Source organism: Macrobrachium nipponense, chromosome 20, assembly GCF_015104395.2.
Source record: "Macrobrachium nipponense isolate FS-2020 chromosome 20, ASM1510439v2, whole genome shotgun sequence".
NCBI lineage: Eukaryota > Metazoa > Arthropoda > Malacostraca > Decapoda > Palaemonidae > Macrobrachium > Macrobrachium nipponense.
The window spans coordinates 20,843,262-20,862,560 of NC_061089.1; the positions used below are offsets into that span (position 1 = coordinate 20,843,262).

The following is a 19,299-nucleotide window of genomic DNA, read 5'->3' on the forward strand; positions in this document are numbered from 1 at the left end:
CAAGCCTTGTTTTTGCGAAACTCAATAGTGCGCAATGCTTTTGTTTTGTCTAATGTTAAAGTACCTTAACGGGGTCACCTTGGTCAGTTCTCACAATAAATTCAGCAGCTGACATTGATTGATAATGTAGTACAAAGGCTGAATGTCTGTCGTTGTGGGTTTTGCATGACCAAACTCGTTTGTAATCGTACGTTTTAATTTTTTTTTTTATTCTTTTCCACAACGCCACGTTTTAAGTACTAATTCAACAGAGGATACCTTGAAACTGGCTTCGCGTGTATTGTAGAGGTTCTATATTTTTTTCCTACTGATATTTCAATTTCTGTTCCTATACAAACATTTACAATACCTGTCCTCGCATGCGCTTCTGTTGACAATGGAATATCGATGTAAATAGAAGTATAAATCCCTTCAACTTTTGATGTTATTCATAAGAATGATTTTATAGGTTCAAGTATTGAACACGCGGCGTTTTATTCAAAAACTATGGCGCCACAGTGTTCGAACCGGCATGTAAATTCGAAAGCGTGAATTTCTGGATTGGTCTGACTAAATCGCCTCCACCTAATGCAGTCAAGCTGACCACCCTTTATCTGAACAAATTCCGAATCATCGTAAAGGCATTTTAATATATTCACGTCCATGTTTGCCTGTCTGTCCAGGAAAGTGCATACCGGAGTCCTGACATCGAAAAATGCCAGGCACTCAAGATACGAAGAGTCGCGCGCGTTGTCACAGGCCTCGAGACAGGCATCCAGACGACATACCTCTCAGATACCTGTATGAATGGAATAAACACGACAGAAGTATGGAAGAAACGTCGTCAGTCCGGGACATAAAATGCAAATGGTTCTCATGGTTTTTGTTGTTGTTGTTGTTGTTGTCGTTGTTGTTACTAGGTGCGTTGTTTACAAATCTCGGAGGTGGGCAACGCTGCAGGCCCACACAGATAGAGCCGCTGTTCGTGAGATTTCGTAAACCGTGTGCATTTACGTGTCGGGAACAATCTTGTGCTTCTTTCGCTTTTTGTTTCAGGCGGAACGTGGCAGAGCATCGCATTCATGATTTATTAGGTTCTTTATGCCTTGTGCTTACTTGCGACCATTCTAACCTATTTTTTCCCTCGAATACTATCGTAAAGAGAGAGAGAGAGAGAGAGAGAGAGAGAGAGAGAGAGAGAGAGAGAGAGAGAGAGAGTGAAGAAAAATCCAGATTCCGGTTAATACTAGGAAATAAAAACTAAATATATTGACATCGAAGCTTTAGTAGTGGTAAATCGACATTTTTTTCCCAAGATTTTGTTTCTATTTTGCTCCAATTAAACCATTACTATCTTGTGTTAAGGATGTACACTCACAGATACACACAGTTACATGCAAGCATGGTCACATCTGTAAATATGAATATATTAATGTGACAGACCTCGGTAAGCAAACCCAATGCATAATCCTCACAAAGTGGCGAAGAGAATTTACCTAAGAGAATCAACATCTGACGCTTATCGAGGCGACCGATAATACCATAATAAAGCTCGCCTTTCAGTCATTTTCAGCAAGCATCGGAACCCCCAGAATTTCCTAATATATTCTGGGAGGAGAAACAAACCTCAACGTCTAGACACAAAAGAGAAACTCGTTTTGTCGTCCCCGTCCGATCGTGTCAGAGTTGTAAACATCGACGGGGAACGGTCGTGCACGCTACATAACTTTCCGGATTTATCAGGAAACCAAATTTTCGTTCAGTACTCGGCCTCACAGTCTGATAAGCCAGGAATGTGGATTAAAAGGTCAGGAGAGAGACATTCTTGGTGTAAGTTTCAGACCTTTTATTTTTGACGGGGCTTTGTTATTGTCTTTGTTATTATTTGTCAGAGAACTAGGTAAAATCGTGTTGTTATGTATATTTCCTCAACTTGATTTCATTGCGTTTTAGTTTATAACAAATGAAAAATCAATAACATTTAATTACTAATATCTTTGTCTCAGTAAGGCATTATTAATACATCGAAACTCGAGAAATCACTTTAAGAAATTACTTTGAACAATCGCTGCATCGTTAAGATATTTTCATGTCATATCAGTGACGTGTTGCCTAGTGATGATAGATGGAAAGGCAGCCCTTCAAATGACAATGGAAGCTGGATAATGTTTTACTTCCTCTGATTGCTATAGGAATTCGATATGTCAAAATACAAAGCTAATTGGAAGCCGTTAAATCCAATTTCAGCGAACACAGTGCTCGCGCGCACACTCACACTCACACACTCACACACACACACACACACACACAGGTATAAAATCATTATGAAAAGGATGGGAGATGATGGGAACATCATTATGAAAAGGATGGGCGCTGATGGGAACAAACAGGTACGGGGGAAGGCGAGGGAGGTTAGGTCTTTTAATAAGGTGGAAGGGTTGTCTGTGTGCTCAATGGGGTGGAGGAACTTCAGCATCCTTTTTAGTGTCATTCTCTTTTCTTCGTCTACTTTTATCTTCATACTCTATGCGTCGAGAGAGAGAGAGAGAGAGAGAGAGAGAGAGAGAGAGAGAGAGAGAGAGAGAGAGAGTCGTGTTCGATTTCTCACGTCCGAACGATAAGGCAGCAGGAGATTTCATTAATATAATACTCCTTCCACAAAAATTTCCAATAAAGAAACACTTTTATTTCAATGACATCTTGAAGAGGTCGATTTGTTCGAGTGATCTCAAGAGCCAGAAACGTCGGGAGGCTGTGTGCTAGGAATAAGAATAATGATAAATCGGTTTTTCTACATTGACCGGGCAGCGAGTTCATTTGTTTATTTGCGCGATTCTGAAGAGAATTTTGTAAAATTCCATGATTTTTAGTATATTGCATGTCTGTATCTTTCTTAATCTAATACCTGTCTGTGACAGCTCATCAGATAGCGAGAGGAGATTTATGTTCTCCGTAGTATTGGCTCATAAAAAAAAGAAGAAAAAAAAAATAACACTCCTACAGTCCTACTAGTTCCCTGGGCGCCAGTCGGTCGAGAGAGCAGTCTACAACTGATTAGGCAAGGAGCAACTCTGTCTCGTGGCGTCTTCATGCTGTAAAGGAGGGCACGTAGGCTGGAACAAGGTCCTTAGAGTAGACTGGAAGTCTGGAAGAGAGCTCGAACTTAGCGAACTATAGGCATGGAGATGAAAGGAAAATTCTTTCTCTATGCACTCTGTTCCCACATACACATTCCTTAAACCATTTGTTCTTCAAAGGCTAAAAGTAATCAGATTTAAAAAGAAAATCGACCACAAAATATTGAGGGCTTATACAGCTTTGATTTTAAATGTTTTGGTAGTGAGTATATATATATATATATATATATATATATATATATATATATATTATATATATATATAAGAGAGGATGACTTCAGAGGGAATTAGGTTTCCAATTATCATTTATAAAATTTTGGATGAGGTTGATAGTCGCACGCCCTCCATCCTCGGTTGTAACCAGAGACTGTTGACTTACTACCCAGTATCTAATCCAGTGAGAAGGGGTTTAAGGGCGTCATGAATTTAAACGGAACATACCAAAGTCTGCATGTCTTTAACCAAAATAAATTCGGGTCGCTTCGTTAGCTGAGCAAGCATGTTACCAATCCAACAATTGGCCTATATTTTAGCTCGTAGAAACTGTAAGGGCTATTTTAGTTTACGATATAATATAATATAATATAGTTTATAATATAAAATGCAGTCATTTTATATTATAGTCTTCTTGATTCCCATACAACAAATACGACACAGGTTTTCTTTTTGTATGCTTACTGCATACATCGTGTAATGCCTTTTAATCGTCTTTTGCACCCTTAAAAACCCAAAACTTGTTTTACCGGAATCTCTGGACCCATGCATTTTGTCTTCTCTTTCGCTTGTTTTACGTTTGCCTTTTCGTTTATCGGTTTATTTGTCATCTAAACTATCAAGTTACCCAAAGTAAAGGCGCGAAGATAGTGTGAAAGCTGTGATGAATGCAAGAAATGGAAATATCAGTGGATGACTAACGTATGGTTAAGAAAAGTACTTGTTGGTTTACTGAGTTATTCAGTTTCTGGCTCTATGAACTAACGTCGCTTCGCAATACTCATAATAATCTAAAGGAAAATTATAAAATTTACTAAGTGACCAGATTTCAAAAGCTTTCACTAAAGCTCCACTCCTGGTGTCAATCAGACTGAGGAGTTTTAAAAACGCGTTTCTTTTATATCACAAAACAAACAACTTTGGTGATGTAAACACCAAAACAGATAAGAGTGGACAGAGCGAATGCCAGACTTGTAATGAACCTTTGTGGTAACGAAGCTTACCATTTTAGTGGGCAAATAAAGCACATCCAATTGATCCCGTGGTAGGGGTATAAGAATACTACTACCGTAGGTCCTGCGTGTCGTAAAAGGCGACTAAAAGGACAGCTGCTGCCTTGCAGTCATACTTTTGAGTAAAAGGCTAGGCCACCACCAACAACTGTGGAAACTGCTGCCTTGCAGTCATACTTTTGAGTAAAAGGCTAGGCCACCACCAACAACTGTGGAAACTGCTGCCTTGCAGTCATACTTTTGAGTAAAAGGCTAAGCCACCACCAACAACTGTGGAAACTGCTGCCTCGCAGTCATACTTTTGAGTAAAAGGCTAGGCCACCGGCAACAACTGTAGAAACTGCTGCCTTGCAGTCATACTTTTGAGTAAAAGGCTAAGCCACCACCAACAACTGTGGAAACTGCTGCCTCGCAGTCATACTTTTGAGTAAAAGGCTAAGCCACCACCAACAACTGTGGAAACTGTTGCCTCGCAGTCATACTTTTGAGTAAAAGGCTAGGCCACCGGCAACAACTGTGGAAACTGCTGCCTTGCAGTCATACTTTTGAGTAAAAGGCTAGGCCACCACAAACAACTGTGGAAACTGCTGCCTTGCAGTCATACTTTTGAGTAAAAGGCTAGGCCACCGCCAACAACTGTGGAAACTGCTGCCTTGCAGTCATACTTTTGAGTAAAAGGCTAGGCCACCGGCAACAACTGTGGAAACTGCTGCCTTGCAGTCATACTTTTGAGTAAAAGGCTAGGCCACCACCAACAACTGTGGAAACTGCTGGTTTGTAGTCATACTTTTGAGTAAAAGGCTAGGCCCACCACCGATAACTGTGTTTGATGACAGCAAGGGCATGCGGTCGTAAAAAACCCTTTGGTCAAACAAAAAGCCATGCCAGATAATGCCTTTGATAGAAGGCAGTGGAGAAGGAGCATCAGGCAACCGACCCCTAAATGTAGGGATTACGGTGGGAAAGAAGGAGAAAGCACATCCAATTAGAGTTTAAGTGGATGTGCTTTATTTGACCACTAAAATGGTAAGCTGCATTACCCAAGGAAGTTCAGTAAAAGTTTGGTATTCTCTCTTTCCATTATATTTGATAAAGGGATTGATTCATACTCTTATCTGTTTTGGTGTTCATATCACAAAAAGTTGTTTATTTTGTGAAATGTAATAGACTAATTGCGATGATGTTTACAGGTCTGTCTCCTCGTTGCAATTTTTTTGTACACCGCAAAAATGAACACTAAAAAATAAGAAGCATCTTTGGTTTTTCCGATTGTCATGAAATGAAAATCCTTGTCATTGTAGCGGTTTCCTGTCGAAATATCGATGCTGTTTGAAAATGGAAAAAATCGTTTTAAAACCGCATGAAAATCTGTCCAAATTTCCCCAGTTCCGGTGAAAAGATATCGGGATTTTTCATTTGACACTGGACCGAGAATATTTAAGTTAAAAGCATTTAAAATTTGTTACCACAGGCGCTGATGAGTGACATCAAATACATCAATGTCTTTCGACAAAAGGCAATTGAGAAAGTAAGAAAGTAAACTGGCGCTTTCCCAACGGTGAAATGAATATAACAAATCAAAAGGGATATCAAAAATGCAAAAAATTCTTACAAATTAGAGTGGTGTGCCTAAAAAAAGTCACGATATCTATCATTAAAACAGTAATTTAATTATCTAATAAAGTTAAGAACGCATTATTATTATTATTATTATTATTTATTTATTTATTTTTTTTTTTTTTGCTCTATCACAGTCCTCCAATTCGACTGGGTGGTATTTATAGTGTGGGGTTCCGGGTTGCATCCTGCCTCCTTAGGAGTCCATCACTCTTCTTACTATGTGTGCCGTTTCTAGGATCACACTCTTCTGCATGAGGCCCGGAGCTACTTCAGCCTCTAGTTTTTCTAGATTCCTTTTCAGGGATCTTGGGATCGTGCCTAGTGCTCCTATGATTATGGGTACGATTTCCACTGGCATATCCCATATCCTTCTTATTTCTATTTTCAGATCTTGATACTTATCCAATTTTTCCCTCTCTTTCTCTTCAACTCTGGTGTCCCATGGTATTGCGACATCAATGAGTGATACTTTCTTCTTGACCTTGTCAATCAATGTCACGTCTGGTCTGTTTGCACGTATCACCCTATCCGTTCTGATACCATAGTCCCAGAGGATCTTTGCCTGATCGTTTTCTATCACTCCCTCAGGTTGGTGCTCGTACCACTTATTACTGCAAGGTAGCTGATGTTTCTTGCACAGGCTCCAGTGGAGGGCTTTTGCTACTGAATCATGCCTCTTTTTGTACTGGTTCTGTGCAAGTGCCGGGCATTCACTTGCTATGTGGTTTATGGTTTCACTTTTCGTATTGCACTTCCTACATATGGGAGAGATGTTATTTCCGTCTATCGTACTTTGAACATATCTGGTTCTTAGGGCCTGATCTTGTGCCGCTGTTATCATTCCTTCAGTTTCCTTCTTTAGCTCTCCCCTCTGTAGCCATTGCCAATTGTCATCGCTGGCTAGTTCTTTAGTCTGTCTCATGTATTGTCCGTGCATTGGTTTGTTGTGCCAGTCCTCTGTTCTTTCTGTCTTTCTCCTGTCTCTGTATATTTGTGGGTCTTCGTCTGCTTTTATTAGTCCTTCTTCCCATGCACTCTTTAGCCAATTTATTATTATTATTATTATTATTATTATTATTATTATTATTATTATTACTACTACTATATGAATCAACGGCATAAGACCAACGGAAGTTCAGCATTACTCTTCCATATTTGTTTTAATGGAAATCGCTGTTGAAAATATGAGAATACATCGGTTGAGAAAATTACAGAGAGAATTAAACATCTCTATTTTATAAACTGCGAAAATAAGAAACATCGGAGGTTGCCAGATTGAGAAGAAGCGATCTGCAAGAAGAATAAAAGGTAAAGACGCGGCCGGTAAGAAAGAAAAGGAGAGAAAACGAAGCACAGTGAAAGAGTCTGGTTGAAGAGACTCATTTTCCACTTCGTGACCATTGTCGGCCATCGTTCTATTATCAATTTCACGGCAATATTTCCACAATTGTTTTTCAAGTCCGGTGAGAATTGATTTCGCAGCTAAAGTTGAACGTTCAGAAACTTTTAAATCTTTCAACTAAACTATCGTGGCGTTCCAGTTAATCATTCTTCTCATGTTCATTCAATATTTTAATGCGATGTAACGGAAGTAGAGGAGAATAGGATAGTATACTTTCAGTTTTAAGCCCAAATACTACATATCATTCCACGTTACACAACCCAGTTCAAAGGAAAGCTTGTTAATTCCCCTTCTATTAAGTTCAACAATTACATTTTCACAAAAGGAAGAGGATATTACATCAGTTCCTGAAAGAGCTTATTTCCTAGGGAGTACAACTGAGTTCGCAGTTATTACATTTTTTTTCTTATGACGTTCACATCAAGGTCAGGATGACACGAGAGACGATTACAAGTACAACAGTCCGTGTCTTAGGGAGTGACATGGTTGGCTTAAACATTATAGCCAGATTTTGAGAATACTCTGGTTAACCTTGAAGAATGTGGTAAGAATCTGCTTCACTATGCTTACGTATAATGCTGGAATATCTTTAAAAAGATAAGAGTAATATTTAAGTTCCAGACTTCAGTAGAGCATGTATAAAGGGGCGGAGAACTTTATGAGTTTTGTTCATTGATGTAATAAACAGTATACAAAGGCTAATGGATAAGTAACGTATATTTGACAAGCGTACTATTCTATTACCATGAGAAATGTAATAAAAAAATGTACAGGAATGTATCGTTGTAGCAGTTCATTACATCTTTCACTTTATACTACCTTTCATAAGCTCTTCGTTTTTACAGCTTTTATGTTTTAAATTTTATAAATATTTCATACTCGAGAGGAAATAAAAATGACGTCGTCAGAATTCTTTGGGTAGCCTCCAGATAAGTAGTTTGTTCCCGATTAAGAAATTGCCTCAGAAAGACCGATATAGGATAAGTAGATTATAATGAAGCATAATGACGCATACATTACTGAATTAGATGCGGCATGATGTTAAACCGTGAGCTTGAATTTGGGCAGCTGTATAATTCTGTCATGTGAAATTTAGATAATTTTACATCATAATATCAAAGAATTATCCAGTTGTTTATCTTTTCCGGGTGGAAACCATTGTACAGGGCGAAACTGAAGTTTCTTCGCAGAAATTATATTATTTGTTTTATAATTTCAGCGTAAGGAACTTAGCTTAGGTAGATTTTTTTTTTTTTTTTTTTTTTTTTGCAGTGACATCCTCCAACCATAGAATCTTGTATAATACGCAAAGCCATCTTTCATGATTCTTCATAAATTCGAAACAACATTGATTAAGCTCTAGTATTTTTCTTCCAATTTTTATTACCTAGGAGGAAGTCTCGAAGTTGGGGGAGTATAAGAGTCATCTCGTCTTTTTTCTCTCTCTCTCTCTCTTTTTGCTGTAATTGGGTACGCCAAGTGGAGTTCCTCATGTGATGCTTTGCTTTGTTTATTTGATGTCATTGATACACTTGGAAATTTTTTCTCAGGTGTTATTTATGTTAAAAACGTAGATTTTCAAGAATCAAAATCTACAGTGCATAAATATGACAAACAGGGAAGCGTTATCTATGACTAATATTTCTTGGGGGTCATTATATTTATGATATTGACGGTCTTTTGTTTATGTTTTTACGGTAATCCCCAACGGACTTGTATTAAACACGCCGCAAAGGTAGATACATATCGGGTTAAAACCCTTGGGGGTCACTCTCTAGGAGAGATCACAAACAAGCGAATATCCCCACCTACGCCTAACCATCAACTCAACCAAGACTTCCAGGTCTCCATTTTGGAGCCTGATCGTGACAAAGGCGTCCGTCTTCATGGTAGGCACCGCACAGCGCACACCCTCTTTCTGGGGACGTCGCTAACTGGAACCGTCTGGGAGTGGTAACCATCCGTCCTACTTGGACTATTCAGACCGGACTGGACGACTGATTTATCGAACAGCGTAGAATAAAAGGGGGATATCTCCGACGCTTTTGTAGAGCGGTTTCGACCTAGTTGATTCTCTCAATGGAATCATGTTGAAATATAATGAATTGCCTATAGGCTACACGTAAGTTTAGGGTTATGTAGGACACCAATATCGTCCTACTTACCTTTGTTGCTGTGTTCTCATTATTTTCATTCAAGTTGTTCCTATTCTTCTCAATTGTTAGTGTTTTTACTAAGCTTTAGTTTTTTTTTTTCTTGCTTTCGAAATCCCACCAGATTATCATTTTATTAACTAGCATTCCCTGTGATATGAAGCTTCACCTCCACTTATTTTCTTATAAAAAAAAAAATAAAAAAAAATAAAAAAATAAAATAAAAAAAAGAGGTGGCGTGACAGACGAGATTGCATGGGGAATTGAAGGAAGCCACCCCTCAGTGACTTTTTCATTCCCAAAACATTTCCGCCATCCAAGCATACTGCGCCTTACTTCTCTGCGAACACCTCACGCAAGTCCACGAGATCTTCCCTTCAGTGATTACTGTCACTCTCTTAGAGACGTAACTCGTGAAGGGTCTCACTCTCATCCTGTTGGTGTGAGGGTTACCTTGTCGAAACCCTTCCGCAATTAGGAATGCGTGTTGACGGAGTTATGATCATTCACGAGAGTTACTTATCTCTCTCTCTTCTCTCTCTCTCTCTCTCTCTCTCCTCTCTCTCTTTCCTTACCAAACTGCGTCGCATAGCAGTTGCCCGACTACCAGATACGATACCACTGCTTAGATAAGCAAAGCCATATTCGATTCTTATGAGAGAGAGAGAGAGAGAGAGAGAGATATTTTTCAAGAATATTCGGCCATATGTTATGGGGCCACTTTGTGCATGTGAAGGAAGGAAGGAAGGAAGATATGGTAGAAGTGTTATGAGGGAGGGGGTGACTGACGGAAGTGGCGTAATCATAAGACGCATGACATTGGAGAGAGAGAGAGAGAGAGAGAGAGAGAGAGAGAGAGAGAGAGAGAGAGAGAGAGAGAGAGAGAGAATAACTGGTTTATACTGACAGAAAAACACAGAGCTGAGTCACCAGTCTTGCATCATTGTTCAAACTGGGTGGGACCCAAATAGTTAGAGGAATTGTTTCTCACGTATACAGAAAGTAGGAGGAAAGAAGACGAACACTGATTTTCTTTCGCCAGTGGTTTTGGTTACTCGCCATTTCAAAGTATGACAAAACCAAGGTTTCCAGTAAACTGCGCGCGCAGTAGACTACTATTAATGTTTGCCGACACCAATATGTTACAATGCCGTTTTACTCTTGCTTGTATGACCTGTATCAAATACAAGAATAGAGGTAATGGGAGCATTTTGTTAGCATATTTTTCGTATGAACAATTTTTCACATAAATGCATACATTTTTCACATAAAAAGGAATATCATTCAATATTTTATATTTACTGGGTTCTCCCTCTCTTTCTATATACGATGACCAAGCTAAAATGCAATAAGTGCAAAGTGAAAACATCATTATACATTTTATATTGTTTTCTATTTAGAGCTGATTGGTTCTAAGTTTTTGAACTTTTGTATCTATCCATTTCAACATGACTTGAAATCATATGTAAAGAAATTATAGGCTGACATTGATGGACTATTGTATGCATACACGCATTTCCACTTACAGGAGATAGTCTTCTTTTTCTGAGCAACCTTCATGTCTACTAACTACTGTGTAAATATTTAACAGCTTACGTCATTAGTGACTAAACGATAAATAACTTAGTATGTGCGGAGTAAGCGATGATTTAAAGTTAAAAAAAGTTCCTAGATTAGCATAAACGACAGGTGTTTGGCTGTTGACACATCCCGTCAATCTTCGCTCATTAGCTTTGATAATAATCAAAATGATGCTAATGTGCGTCGGTGCTTTTGCTCACTATCTTAGTTTTATGCAATATTCTGCTGCAAAAGAATGTCCTGTTCATGTTAATTTGAACAAATTAGGAGTGTGATATTCGATGAACTATACAACAAACCTTTGGGTTGTTTAAAATTAATCAAAAACGAATCTTTTGAGAAGAGTCCAAGAATAACCACAGCTTATATTTATTTTTTTAAGTTTTCCTCTGTGGAGAGGCCGTGACCAGTACTGATGTTCAAGACAAGCTCAATCTCGGACTAGCAAGAAACTTTGTTGATGGACTTCAGCTTTGCATGTCAATTAGTATCGCAAATGGTCGAAGGAAGCTATCACCAAACAGATGAACAAACGATGCCAAGGAGTGTCGGAACATCCTGTTCGCTTGTCCCAAAATTCTTGGCAACATGCTTCACTGGCAATAAATTCAGCGTAACGAATCTCACAATGCTTGCCATTTTCAACATCAGAGGACGATCCCTCGCATAAGCGCAGTGAGAGCAAGATTCACATCGATGGGATCAGACTGATTTCAGTTATCATTAGACTGTACATAATCTACGATTCTTTGTCCACTCAGTCCACTATACCTCATTGCTTACTAATATGTCTATTTTAGGATTTTACGATCTGAGATGTAACAACTTCACCAAATATCAAGAAATGCAGCGTATATACACATACTTATTTTTCCTGCGCGTAACATCCATAGTCTAAACCCCATGGCAGCTTCTCTCACCATTATCCGTATGTAGAGCATTGCACCTTGGTCCAAGCTCCGGGACGATAAGACAAACTGTCCTTCGTATACATACACTAATTACTTTCCTTTTGGAAAGTTAATAGTTACCAAGTTTTGCCATACAAATAATCCTTTTTCTGACCCACACACAAGGAAGTGTGTGAACACTGACTTAGTGAGCGAATAACTTAAATGCTGTGAAACCAAGAATCTGTTAGGGGAATCTAAACCAAGAATCTGTTAGGGGAATCTTTCAGACCCTACCCCACATATCTTTTTGTGTCTGTGATAGTTTCAAGCAAATGTAAACAAATCAAGTTGCCGTTGACATTCACTATGTTATATTCTGAAAACACGTTTGCGCAAATATCTAAAGAAATATTTACAGAGATAGTTATCAAAGATGTCTGAATTTGAATGGGGGACCTAATTTTATGTTTACGCCCCTTTAAAACAAAGCAAAGGAGGGAGAAATCATAGTGTTTTCCTTGGAAAAATATGTTGGATACATATCAATGGTTTGAAGTTTAGTGATGAATATGCGTATTTGTGTTCAGATATACGTATGAATTTTCTTGTTTTGGAAAGTAAATGGTTTGAAAAGGGCAATTAAAAACACTGCTGTTGTATTGTTATTGAGTACTGACTACAGATAAATTATAACATACCTTATAACTTCCCACAGAGTAGCTGATAGCATTCGACAACGGTTTTAGATTGAGCTGGCCTTTTCCCAGTGCTGGCTATTATAATTTGCGCGGTACACAGTATATGGTATGAATTTTGATGGTTCACAATTTGTAGTGAATTGCGTATGAAGTACACTAACTTGCTTTGTTGTATCGTTATTGCAGCCAACTAGTTTACGTGGTTTCTTTTGAGTGATAATAATGGTAATGATGATAAGAGATTTCAAGGTATTTTTCTAGTTCATTGTCTTTGAGAAATATCCTCTAAAGTTAGGAATTAAGGACACGCTTGAATCTGCTTTTGTATCCGGTGACTCGCCACTGATCACACTTCAGGCATTCACCTGTGAAATTTGTCGGTGCCTTGTGTATTGCTACGTATATTCAGGCACGGCTGAAGTACCAAGGGCTGGTTTGTGCATCGTGATGGACAAGGCCTCACGACTGATGCTGAATTCATCACGGAGAGCTTCCTCCCTCCCTACCGCCGCCGTTCAGACGATACTAAAGATAATACATGACCCATGTATACATATACGTACACCCATTTATACACCCATGGGAGCAACAAACGGTGTGTCTTGTGGTTGGTGTTTTTCTCTTGCGGTGATAGTGAACCTTCTACGTAGGTATATAAACTGGTAAATATTGCAGAGGTTTTTTTTGCACATGATGCTCATCAGTTATTTGGAAATTTTAACATAAAAGCGGAAATAATGAACATCCTATCTATTCTCGGGAGCCACCCCCTCCCCTATTTAGGCATGAAAGAAAATGCAAGAAAGATTGCGTTCGAAGGATTATTTTTGGACTTTTATATAAGTTTACGTAATGGCGCGCGCACACACACATACACTACTACTACTACTACTACTACTACTACTACTACTACTACTACTACTACTATACTACTACTACTACTACTTTGAGATTAAGCTCCTGATATGCATGACTTGGTATCGTGTTTGGAATTAATATTTTTGTAAAGATACAATATACATGATAGAAACTACAAAGAGACCCGGAATTGCAGTAAAATCATCAGTTTATAGAAAACGAGCTAGTTTATACACAGTTATGAACGGTTAATATTATTGTCAACATGTGACTTAACTTATGGGTTTCCTGTGTTATGGTAGTTTGCTCAGCACTTCCCTGCTTTACTGTCTTGTTAGTTAATGAGGTTGGATAATAATAATAATATTAATTATTAATAATAACATAATTAATAATGATAATAATAATAATAATAATAATAATAATAATAATAATAATAATAATAATAATAATAATAATAATAATAATAATAACACTACTTGTTGAAGGTTACATTTTACAAAGTGAAACCATGATGAATTTGTCATGCTAGAGAGCCGGTCTTCCGGGATGGTGGTGGCCAAGAATTTGCTTAAACAAAAGCTTCAACCATCCAAAGGTTATTGTATCACCTCTTTATAGTTCTTTACTTTGTTTCCGCCTTCTGTTTTCACATTTATTAACATATAAGCTAACTCCCGTGCTATTTGTTCCCGTTGGAGAATCGGCGGCAATCAGGCATCCAAACAAGCCAGTTACAACAGAGTTCTGCAGATAATTTCCAGTTAATGCCGCGATCAGTTTAAGACCGTCTAATATTCGCAATGGACGCAACGTGCCGTGGGGGGTTGACCAAAAGCAACGGAATCCAACGATAATCTCCCTACACAGGATGCTGTATTAAACGACAAGCGGGATTAGGTAGTAAAACGATTAGATGAGACACAGGGCCTGGTGAGGATTACTGTCAGGACGTTTATGGCGGTTGGAATTTCAGCCTGAGTTTACATAGGTTAGGTGTCATCGGGTTTGATGACGGGGCGGATCATACAGAGTATTCTTAGATAAGGCAAACAAGATTTTTATATGTACATTTCACACTTGAAAAATAACGCTGAAGGTAAAAACAATATTAATGAAAGTAATCCCAAGGTCTTGTATAATCCTACTACATGAAGAGGACGATATTTCACGGGTAGTCTGATCCAAGATCCTCACAAAAGAGTAATTAATCCCGGGATAGCCTCTCTTACCACTAGTCTCCATAGAGTACGTAGAAAGAAATTACCCTTGTCCGATGGAGAGTTTTAATATGATGGTTATTGCTATCATCTCTTATATTACCTTTATATCTAATGGTATGGATACACCATATTGATTACAAAATAAAAGATCGTGCACAAGTATACTGGTAGATGTGAAGTTTTATAACAAATAAAGTGGGAAGTCAATCTGAGCAAGAACTTCAAGAGAGAATGAGGAGATATTCAAAAGGGAGGTAATGCAGAGGGAAAGTTAATGAACAGTCATGAAACTTCAGGCTTTAGCGTCCTCCTTCGTACTGTGGTTCTATCGGGCAATATATAATAATTTCTTAATTATTATCATTGTCACCATTATTATAATTTTGACATTAATTTTTATTTTATTTTACTCACGCAACCATTACCGATGGACACACTTTCATAACGAACAAAATTACACAAACATAAAGAATAGCAACAACAACAGTAAAAATGAAAAAAAAAAAAGGAAGACTTGGGCATCTTTTCTCATCTCAGGACAATCATCAAAATATGCCTCACCAGTCCTTTCAAGGGAAGACTGGTCCCAAGATTAGACCTCACCTTAAGACTAAAGTTATCAACGGTTACATTTCTCGTTTATTTCCAAAGATTTAGGGAACGAGCAACGTGGAATGCTAATAAGCACGATGTCCTACATTCACTGTAAGCTCTTTTGAGGTATCTGGGCCAATTGACAGGATATTACGTCGACTATCACAGGCCATGGAAATCATTCTGCGAATTTGGGAATTTTTCTTTTTTTGTTTACTTGTTTGTTTTAGACTTGCACTGCTTGCACATAATCAAACATTGTTAAAAAAAAGCATTTCAATGGTACCATTTGAATAGGACCAGAATTTTAGCTTCCGAGAGAGAGAGAGAGAGAGAGAGAGACGCCTGCTCACATGCAATAAAGTACAAATTAAAAAGTTTCCGACGACCAATGAGGCACCGTTCTCCAGAAAGAAGCCTCGGCGTTTAAGCGTTTTTATAGCAATGAACAACCCGTTTAAAATTTCGCGTAAAGTTGCCACTAGTAAGGTGAAGGTACTGGTCGGTCGAAACCAGGTAATGGGGTTCGCAAATAACCTGAGATATGACCCTCTTAACAGCGAACGTGCCTAAAGGACAATTCTCCGGATATTGAATCACAGGAGCTTTTGTTGGCAACCGGATTTAAATTCAGGAAATGGGGCCTGAAGGAGGAAGGACCGCGCCAGCCTGTTAAGTGGCAATGGTTGGCTGATAAATTCTCTTGGGCTGTGTAGCCTGTTGGCTGGAATCAAGTCGGAACGGAATATTGGAGCCCTCATTCGAAGTCACGAGGAATAAATAAAAGTTAACTGGCAACGTTCCTACGTATGAAATTTCAGATTCACGAAGAATGGTTAATCAGATAAACATCTAAAGGAAATATTGCTGTGGACGTGTGTTAATAATATATATCATATAATATATTATATATATATATCTATATATATATGTAATCTATATCTCTCTAAATATATATATCTATATATATATCAAGAGAGAGAGAGAGAGAGAGGAGCGGAGAGAGAGCGAGAGAGAGAGAGAGAGAGACTACGATTATATGAAGAACAAAATAATAACGTGAAGTGGATGAAAGAGAATAAGAAGTTAAGAACTGAAATTTGGTCTATAGTGTAATTTTTCGTTATCCATTGTGAGTGAATTCACACACGTACGTATAATATATATATATATATATATATATATATCTATATATATATATATATATATATACATATGTATATATAATATATGTATATGTGTGTATACAAATGTGTATGCACACACATTACTCCTACTTCACCAGCATAGTTACCCACTTCTGTGTAACGGTATCTAAGCCCTAGGTGGGTTTGCACAAAAAGAGATGAAAAACAGTTGTCGTACTCACCGCTGCAACAGCAGACACAGCTGCCAGACACACGATTATTGACCTCATCTGATAAAAAAAGAAAAAACATTATTGTCACAAAGGATTCTGGCAAAGCTGTAGTAATAAGCTTTTGTAGTAGTTGTAATATAATATATTTTGTGAATGCATTTATGAGCTATTTATCATGGATTTTTGTGTATATGTATATAATATTCTATATATCTATATATATATATATATATATAGATATATATATCTAATAAATATATATAATATATAATTTATATTATATAAATAATATCATTACATATATATATAAACGCGCACAATTATTTATTCAGCTAATAATCACAAATCTTTAAATCAGGATAAAGACGTCTCGACTTGAGCCAGTTATTTCTCTCATTTTCAAGACCGGATAGCTTGTGTCTGTCTATATTGATATCAGGGCTCTTGCATGAGAGGAGGAACTTAGGCCATAAATGGCGTTGTATATCAACTGAATCTAATAAGACCTCAGAACTTTCCTTATTAGGCTCAACTTTATTAGGAAAGGTACCTCGTCGCCTACGTTCACAAAAAAATTAGGGAAATCCCATCCTTGTAGTGAAGCAGAAATCTGTTGTAAGATTTTCCTTCTGTAAAGCTTTTGAAGTTAAGACACGCGTGAAAGCTTCTCTTTGTTTTATATGGCATAATGAGGAAGGCTTTAATATAAAAAAAAAATGCCAATGGCTTCTCGACACCAGGGTTTTTAGAGCTATATGAGTATGTGGACATTACTATGCTTCAGATATATCCTCCAAGGTCAGTGTAAGCATATTACGAGTGGCCGATTTATATCTCTTTGTCATTTTCAGGTGAAACGAGGAATTATAGAAAATACGGCTTCTCCTCACTAAAGATAGCATACTTTAAAGTCTTAGGGTGACTAATCAATGCAGCATCTCGGCTGTTTTATTCTGAACCAAAATCTTTAGATGATTGCTACTTGAACATTTTAGTATAAGACTCTTCTAAGCCAAAACGACAGGGAAGGTTTATCCCATATTGTTTGCCTGGAAGTGCTTCCCATCATTAGAACACAAAGAAACAGCTCAGCGATGAAAGAAACTTTCACATCAAAGGTGACTCAGGATGACTCCTCCGTGTAGCCTTGCTCTCTGAACCTTAGGTTTCTCATCGTGGAATTGCGCCAATTTAGGATGATAATTTATTTGAAAAATAGATAACCATTAGAGCGCCATAAAAGCGATAACTTGCGACGTTCTAATAAAAAAATCATTTAAATGGGAATTTTGATAGAAATAAACCTTATATGGGATGAAATTTAAAGATGTAAGGCTTTATCTGCTGAAAGAATTTGTCTTTATCTTCATACTTTTGGAGATATTAGCATTTGAATAGCGTTGGGCGGGGCCGTGGCGATAATTGTAATGGAATAGTTAAAACGTCATTTAAATGTGAATTTATGATATTTTGAAAATAAATCTTATATGGGATGAAATCTAAAGATATAACGTTCTATCTTCCGAAAAAATTTTTTTCATCTTCAATGCTTTTAGAGATATTTGCATTTGAATAGCGGTAGGGCCGGGCCGGGTCGCCAGAAATGAGCCCGTTTCCAGTAAGACTTCGCTTCCCTCGTAATGATCCATAGTTTTCTTAGTGTGTAGTAGATATTTATAGCCTAAGCGTCTTTTCCATTAGACCAATACTACCAAATGTTTGCCATTTTGAAGCCTGACAATATGCAAATCTTGTCAAACGTAACTTGTATTTCAACTAAACATTCATGATCAGAGTAAAAGGTCATTCTTTTGTTCATAAACGATCAATGTTAATTATTCATAGAATCTCTATGATGATAGCGATTAATTGCAATAGACTTAATATCCTAAGCAAAGCTCAAGATAATTAGTTTTCTTATCAGTCAATTTACCGTCTCATCGTGTTATCACGGGATGAGGAATATTTCTCCTTCGATATTACCATAATTTTTGTGCTAGATCATCATTGCGATGAACATTATCGTCGTTTTTAAGTGTCACTAAAGTTATTTTCACGTCCTTTATTGTGAACATCACTTTTGGCTGGCGTAACTTCTCGGAAAGGAACAGAACGATGTAGTAATATCTTAACCAAATAGATGAAATCCTGTGAAGATGAATCACATTATGACTCAATGATGCAGAATATCTGTGACCCGTCCGTGAGTGAGTTTATTATTTAGTCGTTGTTTTTGCCATCATGGACAATCGACGCACCATGCCATTCAATCTGTAGTGAAATGACTGCAGATGTGCGGACTCATGTCGAAATAGGCACTTTTGGGATCTGTACGGTTTAAAAGCTTCCAAGTTATGTATTGTTAGGTCAAGTGCGTTCGAGAAAATTCTAAAGAAATAAGATTATTAAAACAAATATTATTGTTAATCTCCAGTGCAACTTGCGGCTTCTCTGTTAAGTGTAAAATTTCTCGCACAAAGCCTCACGCACGTGGAGAGAGAGAGAGAGAGAGAGAGAGAGAGAGAGAGAGAGAGAGAGAGAGAGAGAGAAGTGTTCCGTTATGCGGCCTTTTATA

General features: G+C 37.7%; 1 protein-coding gene across 3 annotated transcripts in view; it reads right to left on the reverse strand.

Annotated features, from left to right (window-relative positions):
* LOC135222948 (follistatin-related protein 1-like) overlaps nt 1-19,299 on the reverse strand; it is a 44,720-nt gene that overhangs the window by 16,453 nt on the left and 8,968 nt on the right. For all 3 annotated transcript variants that reach the window (XM_064261422.1, XM_064261414.1, XM_064261403.1), the window contains exon 2: nt 16,734-16,781. In XM_064261422.1, the coding sequence (XP_064117492.1) occupies nt 16,734-16,781 (48 nt within the window). The remainder of the gene's footprint in view (nt 1-16,733; nt 16,782-19,299) is intronic.